This window comes from Geotrypetes seraphini, chromosome 6, assembly GCF_902459505.1.
Source record: "Geotrypetes seraphini chromosome 6, aGeoSer1.1, whole genome shotgun sequence".
In the NCBI taxonomy this organism is placed as follows: domain Eukaryota; kingdom Metazoa; phylum Chordata; class Amphibia; order Gymnophiona; family Dermophiidae; genus Geotrypetes; species Geotrypetes seraphini.
Window position 1 is genome coordinate 65,306,234 of NC_047089.1, and position 21,513 is coordinate 65,327,746.

Sequence of the window (21,513 nt, forward strand, 5' to 3'; positions counted from 1 at the left end):
GCTCTAGAATGCATTGCCCAAGGTTGTGGTAAGAGCGAATAGCATAGCTGGTTTTAAAAAAGGTTTGGACATTTTCTGGGAGGGGGGGAGGGGTGGGGAGGGAGGTGAGCAGGCTGCCGCGATGAGCTTAACGGCTCCTATTTGGAACTTATACCTGTTTTGACTTGGTCTAAGTCAGAACGTATAAGTTTCAACTGGGCCATCTCCCTAGACTTTTGGTTCTAGGTTGCCCCACCTCCCACCCTTTCTCCTCCTCTAAAAACGCCTCTTTTCACTCTAGGCATTCAGAGGCATGATAAAGGCCTAAGCTGGTTTTAGATACGTAAGCAGCATAAGGAGGAGGGAAGTAGTTCAGGCACTATATTTATTTGGTTGGCAGGGCTTTGGTATCTCCATCAGCAAAGGTATGTTTAGTGTGTGTGCATGGGGGAGAGGGGGCGGAGAGAGGAGGGAGGGTTGGCTGGTTATATTCTTTCCTTGCCATGCCATGCCATAATGTATTGTATATTGTATGTGAATATCTTTAACTGCTGTAATTGTCTATTGCCTATGTTCAGATTATTCTTGTCTTGGTTAAATTTCTTCAAAAAGCTGGTAAATAAATTCTAATAAACAGATAAACAAACATATCAGCAGTTTATGTAACTTTAAAAAGCCCTGCCTAATGGGAGTAAATTAGTGTGTGGTTAGTGAATAGCAAGCAAAATATTTTCAAGTAAAATACAGATGTAGACTGACATAAATTGTTGGCGAGTGTTCTCATAGCTGCATTGTAATCCCGTGTAAATCAGGGAGAATGATGATAGATTTCTCAGCCTGCAAATTGCATAACTTAGCAAATTTCACAGTTTGTTGCAGATTAATGGATATGTAGCTGTACAATAGAAGATAATATATCCTCTGAAAAATGACTCTCGGAGGTTTTGAGGTTTTAAGTTTTTGTCGTCCAAAACAAATAGAATGAATTGTGAACATGCACAGAGGATTTGGCTCATTTCATTAATGATGTCAGGTGGGTAATGCAATGGTAGAGAGAACAGTCAGAATTTTAAGAGCCATAGGGGGTATATGCTGTAATGCAGAGTTGTGCAAATCTGTCCTGGGGTACTTCTAGCCAGTCAGATATTTCTGGATATCCTCAATGAATATTCTCTTATCTGGGACCACAGGAAGGGGGGGGGGGGGTAATCCCAGGTCAGTATATGCTGTTTCTGGGGCCACTGAGAGAGGGAGATTAGTGGTGTAGTAAGGGTGGGCAGCCCACCCAGGGCACGGTCTTCCTAAGGGCGCAACGGCACCCCTTCTTCTTTCCACCCCCCCTCCCAGCTTGCCCGCTCACTCCTCTCCATGGCATGCACGTCCCTTGCCTTCCCCCGTACTTTCTGGTATCGGCACTCTCTCTGATGTCACTTACGGAAACCGCACCTAGGAAATGATGTCAAAGGGTGAGCGGACACCAACCTAGGAAGCATGCTGCTTACACTGGAGAAGCTAGAAAGGTACCGGGACAGGGAAGGGGATGGGTGGGGGGCAGGGGAGGAGCGCCACTGCCCCAGGGACCACTCATCCTTAGTATGACACTGAGGGGGATACATTGAGTAGATGTACAATGTTAAAATTTAAGAATAGGAAAAGCAGTCATATGAATGACAGGATAGGCACACTCATCTCAAGAGTTTCAAGTTTATTAAAATATTTTTTAGACCGCTTATTCTGGTTTCTAAGCGGTTAACAATATAAAATTACATAAAAACAAATAATAAATTACATAAGAACGTATAAAAACAGGGATATGGATAAAAGTCAAAGAAGTACAGACTATACAACAATGGGATAGTAGGGAAGAACTACAATTGATATAGAAAAGGCGAGACATAAAAGGATAAAAACAATTGGTTGGGTAAAAAGTAGCAGAAATTTAAATTTTGAATTTAACCCTTATCCAAAAGCATCTTGGAATAGAAATGTTTTTAATTTAGTTTTAAATTGTTTTAAATCAGATTCGTAGCGCAGATGGCTCGGTAATGAGTTCCACAAAGTGGGGGCAGTGATTCAGTTTGAGTGCAGTATTAAACAAGCATCCAACATTTTCAGCAATGCTACAACTGTCCCCCGTCCAGCGTTCCAGCGTTTCCAGAAGCCATCTGGAAAAACTGAGTTTTCAAACTAGTTCTAAATTGATTGAATGACGTTTCAGATTTAATAGAGAGAGGTGAATCATTCCATAAACATGGAGCTAGAAAAAAGTACGCACTCTGATTGACACAGCTTTGTTTGGATCTGTGTTTTGTAATTCCATCTTTAACATCATGGGACCCACTCTACAGAATGGGCTTTCCTCAAATCTCTAAATGGTGTTATGATTGAAAAAATATTAAGGCAAAGCTAAAGATGTACTACTGTATTTAGGAAAGCATTTGAGGCATAGTCTTCCTTTCCCCCTTCCCCCAACCTTTTTTTTCAGGAGTTGCAGGACAGTAGGACTGGGATCTGTGAGACCTGTGGTAAAGTGACACCTTCTCTTACCTCTACTGTTCATGCTGGAGTTTTCTCACTCTTTTATATACGTAGTTTGTACTGTAATCCACCTGCATGGACAGACTATAAGGCAGTACATCAAATAAATGTAACCTTGAAGTGCACAAACTTTCGTTAGAGCCCAACTGAACACATGATCTTCAGTTTCTACTGAAGATGAATCTACAATCGAAACTGACCACTTGGTTTCGGCAGAAAACTAAACAAAACTGGCACAACCCCAGCTCCATTCCCTGACCATAAAGCCCCCCTCCTGGTGGGCCCCCACTCCCCACGATCACTCACCCATACCCTCTCTTCCTAACTGACCACATGTAGGCCCTCCCCATGGGCCTACCTTAGTGAAGCCCTGGTGGTCTAGTGGTCTTCTCAGAGGCACTGGAAAGAATGAACCCCACTCATTCCTGACCTGTGCCACTGCTCCTTTGAAGTAGTCATATTGGTTTAGGGGCCTCTTCAGGGGCAGGGGTGGACCCCACTTATTCCTGCCCTGCTCCAATGCAAATGGCTGCTGAGACTGTTGTAGGAGCTCCCAATAGCCATTTTGCAATTAGAACCAGCACAGGCAGAAGATTTGCTTCTGTTTAGGGTTACCAGATGTCTGGGCAAACCTGGGCATATCCTCTTTTTAGAGGGTTATCCTGGTGCCCATACAGACTTTCCAAATCTGGCAGTTTGCCCTCTGCCACGTCTGGAGGGCTTCTAAGCATGCGTGGATAACATCAGATGCATCTGCATATGCTTGGAGGCCCTCCGGGCCAGACAGAAAAGAATAGATGAGGCTGGGGGGTGGAGGACTGAGGGGGGCAGAATGGGGCAGGGTTAGAGGTGGAATGGGGCAGGGCCATGCATCAGGGATTTTACTGTTTTAAATATGGTACCCTACTTCTGTTCATGTTGATTTCAACCCTTGCCCCACCCCCAGGCTCACCTAGTTATGCCCACTCTGCCCTAATCCCGCCCTCAAGCCCGCCCTAGCCCCGCCCCCGCCGCCTGCTTTTGTCGGGCAGGGAGGATGTCCGCGCATGCGCGGACACTAGTTGATGATGTCACGGGCGCGTGACATCATCATGCAATGACCACACATGCATGGCCTTCTTCCGGCCCGAACACAGCTTTTCAAAACCCGGACAAAGTGTCTTGTACAAATTTTTTCAAAAAGGAACTAACCCCCCATCAAATCTGGCACTCAACACTCCCTGCTTGGTCTTGCTTCAATCCTGTGAATTAACACCCTCACCGCTGTTTCTTCAACAAAATGGATTCATTAGTGGCTGCAGCCATAGATGCCATACATCATAACTTGCAAACCAACATCAGTGCACCGGGCTGCCTTGCCTTCCTCTAGGTCTGCTTCTGAGGCCTCCTCTTCCCCACCCTCTCCAGGTGCCTACCCCCTGATTGACCTACCCTTTCTGCCCTAGCCTTTTCCTGCTCCTTCCTTACTCTGCTCCCCCCTCCCCCCCTCCTTCTGCTGTCCTTCCTCGGTCCATTTGTGGCAGCTTCCCCCTTAAGCAAGGGGATAGCTTGTCCTTTTACAAACCGTAGCATGGTTTTTAGCGCCGGCCGTGGTGGTAACAGCTCTGATACTCAAAGGAATTCTATGAGCGTTAGAGCTGTTACCACCGTGACTGGCGCTACAAAACGCACTACGGTTTTGTAAAAGGGGGGTGGGGGTGGAAAATAATTCCAAGGAATAAATGAATAATAGTTCACCTATTCATAAATAACATGCCTTATTTAGCAAAAATGTATAATATTGTGTACAAGGGTGGTTTGAAAGGTTTGGTTAAAAATGCAAGTTACACAACCTAATCTTTATCAAGGGCTATAAACTTAAGGCCTGTTTTACAAAGCCGCATTAGCAGCTGCCGCATGGCAACAGCCCCAAAGCCCTTTAAATCTCTATGGGCTTCGGGGCCGTTACTGCGCGGCTTTGTAAAAGAGGCCCTTAGTCCAGCGAGTTTCCAGTTTATTCATAAGCTATTTTTCCTATGACACGAAAAACCTGGAAACTCGCTGGATTAAGTGTATAGCCCTCAACAGAGACTACCTTTAACCAAATTTTTCAAACCACCCTCATACAAGTGGACACTATTGATGACACAGGAAAAATATGGCAGAAAACAACTCCCAACATAAGAACATAAGAATTGCCGCTGCTGGGTTGGACCAGTGGTCCATCATGCCCAACAGTCTGCTCCCACGGCGGCCCCCAGGTCAAAGACCAGTGCCCTAACTGAGACCAGCCCTACCTGCGTACACTCCGGTTCAGCAGGAACTTGTCTAACTTTGTCTTGAATCCCTGGAGGGTGTTTTCCCCTATAACAGTCTCCGGAAGAGTGTTCAAGTTTTCCACCACTCTCTGGGTGAAGAAAAACTTCCTTACGTTTGTACGAAATCTATCCCCTTTTAACTTTGGAGAGTGCCTTCTTGTTCTTCCTACCTTGGAGAGGGTGAACAACCTATCTTTATCTATTAAGTCTATTCCCTTCAGGATCTTGAATGCTTCGATCTTGTCCCCTCTCAGTCTCCTCTTTTCAAGGGATAAGAGGCCCAGTTTCTCTAATCTCTTGCTGTACGGCAATTCCTCTAGCCCCTTTGCCATTTTAATCGCTCTTCTCTGGACCCTTTCGAGTAGTACCGTGTCCTTCTTCATGTATGGTGACCAATGCTGGACGCGGTATTCCAAGTGAAGGTGTACCATGGCCCGGTACAGCGGCATGATAATCTTTTCCGATCTGTTCATGATCCCCTTCTTAATCATTCCTAGCATTCTGTTCACCCTTTTCGCCACCACCATACATTGCGCGGATGGCTTCATCGACTTTTCGACCAGTACTCCCAAGTCTCTCTTCTGGGGGGTCTCTCCAAGTACTGCCCCGGACATCCTGTATTCGTGTATAAGATTTTTGTTACCGACATGCATCATCTTACACTTATCCACGCTGAACCTCATTTGCCATGTTGCGGCCCATTTCTCGAGCATGTTTATGTCATGTTGCAGATCTTCGCAGTCCTCCTGCGTCTTCACTACTCTGGATAACTTTGTATCGTCCGCAAATTTAATCACCTCACTCATTGTACCAATTTCCAGATCGTTTATAAATACGTTGAAAAGCATAGGTACAAGCACCAAACCCTGTGGCACTCCACCGGTGATGCTTTTCCAGTCCGAGTATTGTCCATTTACCCCCACTCTCTTCACTTTCCTATTCGCCAACCAGTTTTTAATCCACCCTCGATTCCATGCCTTGCAATTTTCAAAGTAGTTGTTCATATGGAACCTTGTTGAACGCCTTCTGAAAGTCCAATGTTGACTGGGTCACCTTTGTCTATCTGCCTGTTTACTTCCTCGAAGAAGTGCAGCAAGTTGGTCAAGCAAGATCTTCCTTTGCTGACCCCATGCTGGCTGGTCCTTATCAGATTGAGTACATCAAGGTGCTTAATGATGCGGTCATTTATCAGTGCCTCTACCATATTTCCCGGTACCGAAGTCAGACTCACCGGTCTGTAGTTTCCCAGATCACCCCTCGAACCTTTCTTGAAGATCAGCGTAACATTCGTCACATTCCAGTCTTCTGGAATCCTTCCCAATTTGATTGACAGATTGGCTATTAATTGAAGCAGTTCAGCTATAGCCCCTTTTAGTTCCTTGATTACCCTCGGATGAATGCCATCCGGTCCCGGGAATTTATTGTTTTTAAGCCTATCAATCTGCCTGCATACCTCTTCTAGACTGACCGTCAACCCCATCAGTTTCCCGTCTTCGTTTCCTGCGTATAGCCTGTCGGATTCCGGTATGTTGTATATATCCTCTTTGGTAAACACAGATGCAAAAAATGTGTTCAGTTTGTCGACGATAGCTTTGTCCTTCTTTAGCACGCCCTTATTCCATGGTCATCCACGCTTCCTTTGTGGGTCATTTCCCCTTAATATATCGAAAGAACGGCGTGAAGTTTTTTGCCTCCTTGGCTATTTTTTTCTCGTAGTCTCTTTTGGCCCCTCTTACCACCTTATGGCACCTGCTTTGATGCTGTTTATGCTTTTTCCAGTTTTCATCCATTTTGACCTTTTCCATTCCTTAAACGAAGTCTTCTTGACTCTGATCGCTTCCTTCAGAACTGGGACAAAAGTTATTTTATTTCAAAATACAAGATCCGACACTGCCAGTGTTTTGGATCTTGCCTCTTTCCATTCCATTTCTCCTTTTTTCCTTCTCTTTCCGTAAAGCCAGAAAATCATTAATATAAAGTCACTGCAGAATGATTTTTAGAGAGATAAGTTCATCCTTTCGTCAGCCTGGGATTCAACTGCTTGAATTGCCATTACATTTCACATCAGACCACCCTTATTGAGTTAGGGTAAAGTAGTTTTAAAATTCAATTATAACATAATTTAAAATGCTTTTGATTCTACTAATCTTTAGGGGGAGGAAAACCTTGCAGTGCTCAACATTTCTTAACTTAATTTTTGAACATGACTTTAAAGGTTATTTTAAGATGCAACTCTCCAAGGAGTAAGGTTTATAGCTCCATAATTCTGAAATATGTTGGATGGTTTAGAGGCCTATCAGTAGTCAAGGGAGAGTCCATTAGTTTTAATTAGTGTAATCACTAATGTTGCATTAAGAGCCTGACTAGTGAAAGTAGTTATTCACAGTAAGTGTATGCAATACAAGGAATGGCATTTATCTCATGAAATTACACTTTTAACAATGAAATGTCTCTTCTAATCCAGTTACTGAATGTTTGTTTACACAGGAATGCGTTGAATTAAGCATATGTTTCACACTTTAAAATGTGGGATATTGATCACTGAGCTATTTTAACAGACTCTACCAAATGACTATTTATTCTTTTATTGCAAACGTTATTTTTTCAGCTGGAGCAAACCCAATATGAACCAGAAATGAAAGCTAGTGAAGAAAAATAGGAAGGCCACATTTTCTTTTTCACAGAGTAATGAAAAAAGGAGATTGGAAATGACTGTAAGAAAAAAAAATTCAAGAAAGTCAATGTGGTATTCAAATTTGGAATGCTACCTGACCCAGGTCAACCATCCCAGACTGAACCAGTTCCAGCCTTGCCCCATTCTTTCAACAAATATGTATAGGTCCTATTCTCTTAGAAATGCAGAACTCAAAGCCCATAAATGTAGGTGAACAACGCATGAAATGTATTGGATGGCATTGTTAATTCAAATTAGAGCTAGGTTTGTTTCTAAGGGAGAATATTTTTAAGAGTTATGATTGCAAAGTAGGATGCATACACTATGGCTGATTAGGGCACTCAGAGATATAGATTAAGGAAGCATACATGGCATGCAATGGCAGATAAGCATTGTAATGTTGATTTCATTGCCTCATTATACTTCCTGATACAATATCTTACATCATAGTTGACCTTGTAAATTGGAATCCTCTGTGCTTAATCTATGCTTTCTTGAATTCCATTATTGTTCTGGTTTCCATCACCTGCCCTAAAAATTATTCTGTGCATCTTCTACCCCTTCCATGAAGAAATACTTTCTGACATTACGGTACTCCTCAATCTACCTCTTCAGCACTTCATACCATGACCTCTTATCTTTAACTTAGCATGCCACTTATGAATGCTTGATTCATTGGCATAACCAAATGGAAACTTTTGGTTGGACCAATCAGTAAAATAGGTGACTATGACATTTCTTCTCTACCTCTGGTCCATCCCTTCTCCCCCACCCTTCAGCTGAACACATCTGAAGCCACCAGAAATCTCTCAAGTTTGCATGAGCATTCCTGAACCAGAAAACACCAACACCTCAAATGTGCTCAGTTCATTGCATTGGCTGGTTGGCTTGGGGTGTTCCGGCAACTTTTGCATGTCTTCAGCTGGTGGGGCTTCGGGTTCCCTTCCAGCTATACCAAGGGTGTGCTGCAGATGGGTGGGCTTAAGCTGAAGTAAACAGGCCCATGCCTTCCTGGGTCCATCTGTTGGCACAACTCCTGATTTGATTCTTGTGCTTTATTTATACATTAGAGGCATTTGACTATTTAAATCATATCCCTTTGCCTCCTTTCTCCTGCCTTCTGGAGGTATACATATTTAGGACCTTGAGGTAATTGAATGTCCACCATTATAAACTTAGACTCTCCTATAAAATATAGGAGTGGAATGGTGTGGACCAATGTGGGCCAAAATCTGACCAATATTTAGCAGTCTGTTCCCTTTAAACCACTATAATAAACTTTGGGTTCAAATCCTCCCCTGGCCTCTTGTTGGCTCCATATAAACTACTTAATATCAAATAAAAGTCACATACCCAAAGTATTTTCAGGGCAGAATATTTTTCTCCCAGTACCCAATCCACAACACAGTTTAGTACAAAACGCATGCCAGAAAAGAGAACCCCTCCCCTCCCCCCAACATCTTATTTTCCTCTAGTCAGTCTCTGTCCAAACAGGTTCAACTCCTTTCTCCTGTTCTCTCGACAATTGGCTGGTTTCCCTACACACACGCCCCCCCCCCCTTACTCCCTTGAGAATCCCTGTCTTTATACCTTCAAGCCAGTCCAGGAACTCTCCCCTTTAGATATTACTAGTAGGGAACAGCCGGTAAAGTCCTCTTCAAAAGAAACTTTCAGTCTTCCATAATTACTTTGCAGCAAGTTAATCACTCAAGTTTAGGCTGTTTCTATTTCTTCACAGTCTTCCCAGTTTCTTCTGCTGCCACTGGCTTCACTTCATGACTTTCTCCCTGGGCCGGATTTAGATGAAAAGAGGCCCTAGGCTATTCCACTTATGAGGCCTTTTCAGCTCCCATTTTTAAGTTTGTAAATTACATGAGAGATAATAAAATACATCATTACTGTGATATATATCAATATGTTAAATGAAACATGTTGTTATTGGTACTAACCTTTATAAAAAATTGTGACACGGATAATAAATAAAAAAAAGTCGAGAACACTTATTTGGACATTTATTCTCAGCACCATATATAGTACTTGTAACAATAACTAATCAAACATAACACACAACATTGCCCCTTCCTATGTCCATAGTGCCCCCAGTGCGTCCTTCCTCACCTCACCCCCTCCGATGCCCGCCTGCCTCCCATCCCCCTTCCATTGAACACCCCCCCGATGCCATCCTGCCTGCCTGCCTTCCACTAAACCCCCCCAGCCCCCCTCCGATGCCAGCCTGCCTGCCTCCCATCCCCCTTCCACTGAAACCCCCCACCCCACCCTCCCACCCCCGATGCCAGTCTGGGCCGCCCTGTCCTGACGGATCCACATTTTGCCTCTCTCCCCGCGGGGCTGGGCTTTGCCCAGCTGTTTCCGGACTGACATCTTTCCCTCCCCGATCTTCCTCCCAGGGCGAGAAAAAGAAAGGGAGAAGCCGAGTCGGCGCCCCGTTGCGGCCGGAGCCGGTTCCGATCCCGAAGCATAGAATTTCTCCTTATTTTCGGTTCAGTGTTTTAGTGTTCACTGTTTTTAGAATAGTGTAATTTTAATTTTGCTAACAATTTGAATGTAGGCCCCTCTTGATCTTGAGGCCCTAGGCTGAAGCCTATTTAGCCTAAAGGAAAATCCGGCCCTGCCTGCTCCCCTAACTGACTGTTTAAACAGGCTAGTTTACTGCTGGTGCAGTCCTAAAGAAAGGTTCAGAAATCCTGGGTTGGGTTCCTGAAGGAGTAGTCAGTTGTTCTTATTGTGTATAGGCACCATCCCCAGGGTTTTTCATCTCCAGTCCAGATTTTAGTTATGGCAGCTTTAGAAGCTATATACAAGCAGTCCCTGAGTTACAGACGCCCGACTTAAGTATGACTCATACCTAAGAACGTGATTCCGACTTCATTTGATTTCACTGAGCAGTATTTCCAGTGGCATAGACTCCTATACTACTCCTGCGGCCAGGGCAGGATTAATTCGTCGAGGGCCCCTAGGCACACAAGTACACTGGGCCCCCCTGCCCTGCTCCATCATGTGCCCAGGCGGAAACAGGAAGCTGCGTCAGAGGGAAGCTTTGAGCAAGCAGCACCGCTTGCACAATTACAGTTCCCATTACCTTTCTTACCCGCGTTGCTTGCTTGTCTTACTTTCCGTTGATGGGAGGGGGGGGGGCGCGTTGCCGATTGATGCTGGAGGGGCCCATCGCCCTTTGGAAAAAACAATGTTGATGCCTTCCTTCATCGGGCCCCCCTGACCATTTCGGGCCCTAGGCACGTACCTCCTTGGCCTATTGGTTAATCCTGCCCTGCCTGCGGCAGATTCAGAAATGATGCCTGGCACATTAAGAACAGTGTGTGGTTGTGCATGCATGTACCACAGAGGGAACACTAGTAGGGACAGTTGGCCCTTTTGTCAGCTGGGAGCAGAGTTAAGCAGCAAGAATCTTAAAATCTACAAGTTCTGAGTTATGTACAAATCCGACTTAAGAACCGCTTTAAAAAGTAACATGTTCTTAACACTGCCTGTATTTAGGTTCCTCACTAAAGTTAGGAAACTCTGGCTGGGTTTTCTTCTAATTATGGGTGGGGGAGAGACAGCTTGAGCTTCAACTCTGTTATACAGCTTTAAAGGAGTACTTCTTTGTTTCCTACTGGGTTTAAATTTCCCTTTGCCCAGCCTGTCTCTTGGGAAAGCCCTGGCTTTTCTGTTAGTTTCAGGGCTTTTCCTAAGAAACCTGTCACAGTACACAGCTGAAGTAAATGCTCAGGTGCATTGTTAGAAACTATGGCCCATATTCTGTAACCGGTGCCTAATGTTAGAAACCTATTTTGGAGGCGCCTATCTAGATAGGCGCCTATTTAAATTGAGTAAGAAGCTCAATTAAGCTCTTTAATCAGCACTAATTGAAACATAGGCGCCTATAAAGAAAGAGCGATTCTGCAACAAGGCGCCTCTAAAAAATTTAGGCGGCCTTCAAAAAAATAGGCGCTATGCACGTTAGGGGTGGGCGTGGCTACATGTTAGGCGCCTTGTTGCAGAATCGCTGCGCTTAAGCGGGCTTAAGCGCTCAGCTAGGCGCCTAACTTTTAGTTGTGCCCAGAGCTGGCCTATTTCTTGGGCGCCTCCAAAATAGGTTCCGCTCAGCGTGATTCATTAAACTGCACCCAATTTTACTTGAATCACGCTGAACAGTGCCTACTTAGGCGCCTATCTTTTGGGCGCTTCTTATAGAATTTGCCCTTATGTGAGTACTGACTTTGTTCATGATCTGCCCAGACTCTTGCCCTGAACATGCCTACATCTGGGTCATGTGCAAGTACCCACCTGTTTGGCATAGCACATGCTTATACGTGGGTGTAATTTTATATGAGCATACAATTGCCTTCAAAATGTACAGTCGCTTTGGGAAGAAAACAATGCCATGCAGAGTTTCCAAATTATTAAGTTCCATGAAGGAGATTTTTAGTCCGTCCTGGATATCTGCCAACCTCATCCTGATGTGTGATTGGGGTTACCAGATGTCTGGATTTACCCAGCCTCCTCTTTTTAGAGGACTGTCCAGGGCATCCGTACGGGTTTTCAAAACCCGGCAGTGTGTCCGGGTTTTGAAAACCATTGAGCTTGGGGCCGCATCTGGAGGGCATCTGCGCATGTGCGGAGGCGACGTGATGATGTCACACACATGCCTGCTTGCATGGGACGTCATCGCATTGCATCCGCGCATGCACAGATGTTCTCCAGATGTGGCTCCAAAGAGATGGGGTTTCTGTGGGTCTGGGGTTAGGGGGTGGAACAGGGCGGGACTGTGGGCAGAATGGGGCAGGGCTGTGGTCGCAACAGGGCCAGGGTGGAACAGGGTGGGGCCACAAGTCCTCTGTTTTGGGGGACAAAATCTGGTAACCCTAAGCATGATGGGACTTTCAATAAGTAGAATCAGGAACTACAAATACCACAGTGCTTTGGGATATACATTAAAACTAAGACTGGGCAAGTTTTCCTCCTGGAACTTCCTAACTTGGCAGCTCTAGCCATGAGCAGTTTTATACTTAATTTGTTTATTGCCCACTTTTTTTCATGAAAAGATTCACCCAAATCTGCTTACAGTACATTGAATAGTAATCAGGGGTGTTTTCCATATCTGTCCTGGCGGGCTCACAATCGAACTGTGGTTCCTGGGGTAATGGAGGGTTAAGTGGCTTGACTAGTGTCACAGGGAGTAGGCTGGGATTGAACTCACAACCTCAGGGTGCGGAGCAACAGCTCTAACCACTAGGCCCATCCTCCCTTCACTGAAAAGGGCTCTTAATCTTTCAGTTCAATACGAAGCTCTTTCTTGTCGCCCTTTTTCCTAAGTGTGGTACAAAACTATTGGTTATGTCTTTAAATACATACAGCACTTCTCAATAAGATGATTAACTGCAGAACCCCTAATTTATCCTTCTTTCTCGAGCTGTGACAACTGCTATCATCCTTTGATATAAGACCTCATCTTGTTATGTTTGCTGAAATTTATGGTTCAGAGTGGTGTTCCGCTTTCCATAATTCTTCTTTTCTTCCCTTCTTGCAGTATGCATCAGACGGCTGTGCAGTCAGTCAGACCCCTGTTGATCCAAACTCTCATTGCCAATGCCAGGAGGTGGTGTACGACCCGCAGCTGACTTCTTGCACCTGCCCTTTGTTTTCTTGCAAATGGGATGGTCACCTGGAGGTCGTGGTGTCGCATCTGAGGCAGACGCACAGGATTCGTGTCCTTCACGGGGCAGAAATTGTGTTTCTAGCCACCGACGTGCACCTGCCCGCGCCGGTGGATTGGATAGTCATGCACGCCTGCCTTGGGCATCATTTCCTGCTGGTGCTCAGGAAACAGGAGAAATACGAAGGGCACCCGCAGTTCTTTGCCACCATGATGCTGATTGGCACGCCCACGCAAGCGGACACTTTTACCTACAAGCTGGAGCTTAACCGGAATCAAAGGCGCCTGACTTGGGAAGCCGCTCCCAGGTCAGTGCTGGACTGTGTTGACTCTGTAATTACAGCTGGCGACTGCCTCGTCCTTAATGCCTCACTAGCTCAGCTCTTTTCTGATAATGGAAATCTGTCCATTACAATTGCAATAACAGCGAGTGACGCTCATGCCGTGGAACCAGACATGTAATGATCTCACAGGCTTATCACAACCACCAGCACTGATGGACACCGCAGCTTATTTTTGCTCTCAGGATTCTACATAATTTAGTACAATGTCCACAGTAGGAACTACGCAGGCACCAGTGAACTCAGTTCCCATTTAGTGCATTTACGCTTTTGCAAGTGTAAAATTAAAGGACCTTCACAGACTATAGAAAAAACAAAATTACAGTTTACATTTAGAAGTACTGTATACCACTCTTTAAAGGTACATCAGAAAAAGTGAAGACGGAGCTTACAGAGACCTCGTTTTATTATTTATGAATCATCTTTTCATTCCTTTTTTTACTTTTTAATTAAGGAACAACAAAATACTTGTCTTCATACTTTCGATGAAGGGTTTCCAATAAAATGGATTGATTTGAGTCTAGGGAAAACCAGTTTCATCTGATTGTTCGGAGATGCTATAGGTGACTGTGTTATGCAAATACTGTTCAGATGTGGTTCTAATAATTAAACACAGCTGGAATTGGTGAAAATGGAAAAGCTTTTCAGTGACTTTCATTAGTTATAACCATGGTATAGCAAAGGTGTAGAAAGTGCAGGTACAGGCAGTGGTGGTTTTGCTACACAGACACCTGAGCTAATGCCCAACTGAAAGGACCGAACAAAAAAAAAGCAAAACAAATTCAAAATGGCATTTCTTTTCTGACCAGTAGACATCTGTCTATTGTCCAAGATGTCTGATTCTATTTGATGTAAAAATGAAAATGGTTGAAACTGGCATTTTCACCTATGCAGAAAAATCTGTGTAAAATATCTGCTTTTATAAAATGTTTGGGGCCATGGAATTCACTGCAAATGTTTTTTTCTAAAGCTGCTGAAAAAATTGTGACATTCTCCTCTATCTTTGCATCCTGCATCGCTCTTAGCAAAGTTGCAGAATGGGTGCAAAACAAAAATTGTGGAGTCAATATTCAGTGGGACATATTTGGGCAGGAATTTGTTAATATTTTTGGAAGGAGGCACCTACTTTGCTTCATAGAATAAGCTTGAAATAGGCACCATAACCAGTACTTTGGTAGCTGCTCTGTTATAAGGAGTCACTGAAAAATTCTCAGCCCATCCAAGAACAGAATGATGTGGAGCCATGACACAAGCTATTCCACACTTTTCTTGACACGTTTCATTTCATATCACTGAAATGAAACGTGTCAAGAAAAGTGTGGAATAACTTGTAAGTGTCATGGCTCCACATCATTCTCTTCTTGATTGGGCTGAGAACCTTTCAGTGGCCCCTCGTATTGTGATGTCATAATGCCTCATTCCACCAATACCTAAGAGCCAACCTCATCGGTGATGTCACAATGGCTTGGTTTCCTCATTCTTATGTCAAGAAAAGTGTGGAATAACATTGTAAATTTCATGGCTCCACATCATTCTCTTCTTGGCTGGGCTAAGATCTTTTCAGGGGCCTCTCGTATAGAATTACCTGCCTTATTCATTGCTAGCCTCTTGTCACTGCTGTGTCCTGCTGCAGAATTTTCTTCTTGGCAGGCCACAGGAACAATTGTTTGGCAAGAGATGAGAAAGAGGTAAAGATAGTGGCATAGTAGTGGAGGGGGGCGCAGTCCGCCCTGGTCACGGTCTTCCTAAAAGAAGTGACATCAAAGGGGGCGAGTGCGTGGCAGGGGAGGGGCACCACCATCCCGGGTGCCCCCTCACCACACTACTGGGTAAAGCACAAGTTTGGCTATTTTGCTGCAATGCAGCTGCTACCAGATGTGCACAGCAGTGCCACAGAAATGGTGCAAGCAGTAATTCTGTAAGAGTGCACATATATTTAGTTGCCTGTTCTACAAGGGAAAGAGGCAGGCCGTAGCACCTCGCGAGGTCTGCCACAAAAAGGGGGGGCCTTGTGGGTCAGGGTAGAGGTAAGCGCAGGAGCCAATAGGAGGGAAGTGTGGGGGGGGGGTCAAGAGGAGCGGCGGCCAATCTAATTTAAGTCTCTCCTGGCGCAGCCATCTTTTCAGTGGTGCGCCAGGAGGAAGAAGTGCTACTTCCCTTTATAGCGTAACAAGCGAAACGTGCCTGTAATTTAGACACAAGCACTAAGGCAAAGCCATAGAGCTGGCATAGGGGCTTGCACCTAAATATCTGAAACACAGGCATAATTTATAATTCGTATTTCATCATTTACCTGCATAACTACGCCCCTTTCATGCTTCCCTCCCAACCCCACTCATGTGTACGCTTACCTTCCGAGATGGCGCGCTCACTTCCAGCTACTTGCTATTGTTTTTAGGCACCTTTTTATAGAAGAGCGCATAGGTGGAAATTTGGAATTCCACTCCCCCCCAATTCTATATGTGGCATGCACACAGTGGCGCAGTAAGGGGGTAGGGGAAGGGGCAGTCCACCCCAGGCGCCATGTTGGTGGGGGCACTGGCACCTCTCCTCCTCTCTGCCCTCCCATCTTTTCTCACTCCTCCCCTCACCACGTGCACATCCTCTTTCCATCGCTCATACTAGATTTACCCGATGTCCTCTTTTTAGAGGGCACGTCTGGGCATCCGGACAGTTTTTCAAAACCCGGCATGTTGGGTTTTAAAAAGCAGTTCACATTGGGAGGGGGCATCCACGCACCACAGGCATGGGTGCCCTCCCAGCCGAGACGAGCAGGCTGAAGGGGGCGGGGCATGGGTATAACAAGGCGAGGATGGATGGAACTGGATGGGCCTGTGGGCAGGTCTATAGTTCTGGATTTTACATACATAAGATCTGGTAACCCTACCCCTAGTTGTTCACCGCCGTGAACAACAACTTCAACGTGCTCCTCGCGACTGCGTCATCTCTCCCGCTGATGTCACTTAAGAATGCTGCGCATAAGAAGTGACATCAGAGGGAGAGCCGATGGGGTCACGAGGAGCACACTGAAGTTTTTGTTGCTCGCGGTGATGAACAATCAGAGGTATGGGGGAAGGGAAGGGGGTGCGTGCAGCATGGGGGATCAGGGAAGGAGCAGGGGGGCAGGGGAGGGGTGCCACCGCCCCAGGCACCTCTCACCCTCGCTACGCCACTGCATGCACATATTTGGCTGTAGTAGTCATGGCCAAATGGTTAAGATGATGGATCTGAAATCCACTGGGGTGTCCCTAGACAGGTTCAAAGCCTGCTGAATATAATGGTGTTCATTCCTCTTACATTTAATGTGTTCAGAATCACTTTTTATGAGGTTTTTTTCTCAAAAACCTCATAAAAAGTGATTCTGAGGACCTTTTTGGGGTTTGGTTTTTTTTTTTTCAAAAAATGTGCTCAGAATCACTTTTTATGAGGTTTCTGAGAAAAGTGATTTTTTTTTTTTTTTAATGTGCTCAAAAAGTGATTCTGAGCACAGTTTTGGAAAAAAAACAAAAAAGCCAAAATGTGTACAGAATGTTGCTATTATTTGGGTTTCTGCTAGATACTGGTGATCTGGATTGGTCATTGTTGGAAACAGAATACTGGGTTAATGGACCTTTGGTCTGACTCTATATGGTTATTCTTGTGTTCTTAATGAGCCAATCAGCACTGATAATTAGCCACTAACAAATTATTATCAGCACTAGGTGGCACTATTTATAATTTATGCACAGATCTTTTTTAGGAATAGTCTATAAAGTGGTGTGCATAAATTCTAATGCACAGGACTGAAAGGGTGTGTGGCCATGGGAGGGTCATAGGTGGGTCATGGGCATGTGATGTCATCATGTCGGGAGGGCATCGTGGCACATGCGCTGATGCTCTCCCGACAAGCAACCAGGTTGAGGGGGCGGATTGGGGTGTGACTCGGGCAGAAGGTGGCAGGGCTGGGGGTGGGACCATGGGTCTGGATTTTTGTTCCTGAAAATCTGGTAACTCTAGCAATTTGGAGGAGTAGACTAGAGCAGGGGTAGGGAACTCCGGTCCTCGAGAGCCATATTCCAGTCGGGTTTTCGGGATTTCCCCAATGAATAGGCATGAGATCTATTTGCGTGCACTGCTTTCAATGCATATTCATTGGGGAAATCCTGAAAACCTGACTGGAATACGGCTCTCGAGGACCGGAGTTCCCTACCCCTGGACTAGAGGTTAGAGTAGTTGGGAGGTGAATTCATTATAAACCTTGTTGTTTTGAACCAGAAGCAACACACACAAAAATGAAATTTTAGAGGTTTCTCATGTTGTCAATGGTGTCCGCTATCACACAGAACAGTGCACCCCTACCCCAAATTCTATAAATGGTGCTTAAAATTATGTGTGCAAATTTGGGCACATGCTCAAGTTGTACACACAATTTAATGAGTTAACAAGCCTAATTGAGGCAATAATTTATACCCCCCCCCAACATGGCAGCGTGAGGCAGCGCGATCCCTATTAAGTAGAGTGGGGGGGTTTCCCCCCCCACACCCCCTGTCAGAGCCCTTTAAAATACGGGTTTTCTTCAGCGTGATTAAGCCCTGTGCTCAGTTGTCCGCGCTCAGTTGTTGGCACGTCTTTGTCCTCGTGTGTTTTTGACCCGTCACCCAATAATTGGGTTCTAGCAATCAATTATCTGTTCTTATTGGCATCAGTTTGGATTTATGCATACATCTTGCTAGTCACTATTCTATAAAGATACACACGTACATTTTCCAGCGTGCAGCTAGAAAGGGGGCACGGTCTCGGGAGAGGCATGGGCAGGTATGGGGTGTTCACTAAAGACGTGCACAGTTTTATCAAATTCAGGAGATCCAAGCTTAATTTTATTGCGAGGATTATACCAGGGTTCAGTTGGTGTAATTCCTCATGCCTTAATGTTGGGCGCAGATTCCAGGGCTACACGATATTCTATAAACAACACCCAGCTTGGAGCATCGATTAAAGAATAGCGCTCGGTGAGTATTTTTTTTCTACACCCAAATGAGCACCATTTCCTGAACTTAGCTCCTGCTGCTTAACTGTGTGCACTGTTACATAACATAACATAACTTTATTCTTCTATACCGTCACAATCAAACGATTTCTAAGCAGTTTACACACATTTCCCACACAGGAAAGCTAGGGACCTCCTTCCACTTCAAAATCATTGAGCTCTGGAACAACCTTACCTCCCCTCTTCGGAACTTGAGCTCTCTCCAAGTTTTCCGCAAACATCTGAAAACTTGGCTTTTCTCAAAAAAATGTAAGTCTCCCTCCAACTTAGGAATCAAGGAAACTCTTATATCTTGGCATCCCAAGTCCTCTAAATTTTCTTCACACTTCTACATCTAACCCTCTGTTGTAGTTCCTTCCTATTTCTCCTACTGTAAACCGCGTCGAGCTCTACGAACGTGGAGATGATGCGGTATAGAAACCTAAGGATTAGATTAGATTAGAAGAGAGCTGGACAATCAGCGAAGTACAAATAGTTAAAAATACAACATATTTCCTATGTATACACAATGTAAAATTTTTGTTAAAGCTTCAATTAAGAAATGAATTTATCAAACAGTACAGTCTTAATTTCTTTTTGAAATGAGCCATGGCTCCACTAATGTAACTACCCAACCAGGACTGCTGCTTACTTGCTTGAAATGCAAGAGTCCTATCCAGAAAAGACCTATATCTGCAACCAGTAATTTTTGGATAGGCGAATAAATTACAATTCTTAGTTATCCTCATAGGTCTGTATAGCACAAAATAGGATAAAAGATAGCTTGGGACCAGTCCCCAAACCAGCTTAAAGCAAATACAAGAGAATTTAAATGTTACTCGTGCTTCCACCGGTAGCCAATAGTAGGGACTAATATGATTATTTTTCTTCAACCCAAATATCAGTCGAACAGCCGTGTTCTGTACTATTCTCAATTTTCTCAGGATTTTCTTAGGCACTCCCAAATAAACTATGTTGCAATAGTCCAATATAGATAAGACTAATGCCTGCACCAATAGTCTAAAGATAAAGGATCAAAGTATTTTTTGATGGTCTTTAGTTTCCATAGCGCAAAAAAAGCACTTCTTCACCACTAAGCCAAAGGGTGTACTATTGACATTACCCCAAAACAAAACAAAAATGGAACTGAATAAAATGAAAAAACAGCAACTAAATGTAATGGAAAAATATTGGCCTGTATAGCCCTATAGAGTTGTAGGCTGAGAATCAGAGAAGCCAGAGTTTAAATCCCACTTCTCTTCCCACTGATCTTGTGACATTAAGGAAACCATTTCACCCTTCACTGCCTCAGGTACAAACTGTAAGTCCACCGTAGCATGAAAATAAAGCGTCTTTATACCTTCGAGCCAGGCCAGGAACTCTCCCCTATAGATATTACTAGTAGAGAACAACCTAGGGTTACCCGACGTCCGGATTTCCCCATGTCCGGGCGCCCGGATGGCTTTTCAAAACCCAGCACTTTGTTGGGGTTTTTAAAAGCTCCCAGCTAGGAGCGACGTGGGGATGGCATCTGCGTATGCGTGGATGCAAAGCGGTGATGTCACTTGAGCAGATGCCCTCCTGACAAGTGAACAGGTTGAGGGGTGCGGGGCTGGGGGGGGGCAGAATGGGGCGTGACTTGGGTGGAACTGGGTGGGGACGGGCGGGACCATGGGTCTGGGTTTTAGTTCCGGAAAATATAGTAGCCCTAGAATAGCCAGTAAAGTCCTCTTCAAAAGAAACTGTCTTCCATAATGACTTTGCATCAAGTTAATCAGCTCAGCTCACCCCAGTTTAGACTGTTTCCATTTCTCCACAGCCTTCCTCTAATGTGTGTATCTGTTTGTAACTCACTTTCAGCTCAGATTTGGAAAAGTGAATAATTAAGAGGCCGTTTTACTAAAGCTGAGCACCAGTTAGTGTCTATTTAAATTTCAGGTCTACAGTGTAACATGAGATCTCACGTCACAGTAGCTGCAAATTTAACGTGACACTATTATAGCAGGGCATTAAAATTCAGATTAGCATGTGGTACCTGCTCACGGCTAATGTGGCTGTACTTAGCGTCTCCTATTTAGAAGGCAATAAGTGGTCTTGAATTTACTCTGTGCTAGACATAAGAACATAATCAAAGGTCTACCAAGCCCAGTATCCTGTTTCCAACAATGGCCAAGCCCAGGTCTCAAGTACCTAGCTACTGTAGATCCCAAGTAGTAAAACAGATCGTGTGCTGCTTATCCTAGGACTAAGCATCGGATTTCTCCAAGCCATCTCAATAATGGCCTACGGACTTCTCTTTTAGGAAATTATCGTAACCTTTTTTTAAACCCTGCTAAACTGATTTCACCACATTCTCCGGCAATGAATTCCAGAGTTTAATTGCACGTTGTGTGAAAAAACATTTTCTCCAGTTTGTTATATAAGTCTACTGCTTAGTAGCTTCATCGCACACCCCCTAGTCCTAGTATTTGTGGACAGAGTAAACAAGCAATTCACTTCTACGCCCAGATTCTATATCGGTCACTCAACGTTGGGCATGCAAATTTAGATGCTAATCACAGATCTGTGCACAAATTGATTAATTAATGAGGCATCAGCAATCAATAATTGTTGTTCATTGGCAGAAATTTGGAGTTAAATGTGCATCTGCCCTACGCAGTGGCGTAATAAGGGGGCAGTCCACCCCGGGTACCGTCTTGGTGAGGGTACAGATACCTATCTTCCTCTCCACCCTCCCGCTCCTTCCCCCCCACCTCTGCATGTGTGCTCCACTTCTCTTCCCCCATATCTCTGTAACGTTCTTGACACAAGCAGCAGTCCCCAACCTGCTGTCACGCCAGCATCGGCTCTTCCTCTGATGTCATTTCCTGTATCTGCACCTAGGAAGTGACAGAGAAAGAGCCAACAGTGGCATAACATCAGATTGGGTGCTGCTGCTCGTGCCAGGAATGTTACAGAGGTGCAGGGGAACAGAAGCGGCGTGTGCGTGGCAGGAGAGGGTG

The 21,513-nt window shown here is 44.7% G+C and overlaps 1 protein-coding gene across 1 annotated transcript in view; it reads left to right on the forward strand.

Moving 5' to 3' along the window:
* SIAH3 (siah E3 ubiquitin protein ligase family member 3) overlaps positions 1–14,068 on the forward strand; it is a 69,662-nt gene extending 55,594 nt beyond the window's left edge. The window contains exon 2 of the mRNA XM_033947412.1: positions 13,040–14,068. Within this exon, the coding sequence (XP_033803303.1) occupies positions 13,040–13,627 (588 nt within the window). The 3' untranslated portion in view covers positions 13,628–14,068. The remainder of the gene's footprint in view (positions 1–13,039) is intronic.
* Positions 14,069–21,513: the final 7,445 nt, after the last annotated feature.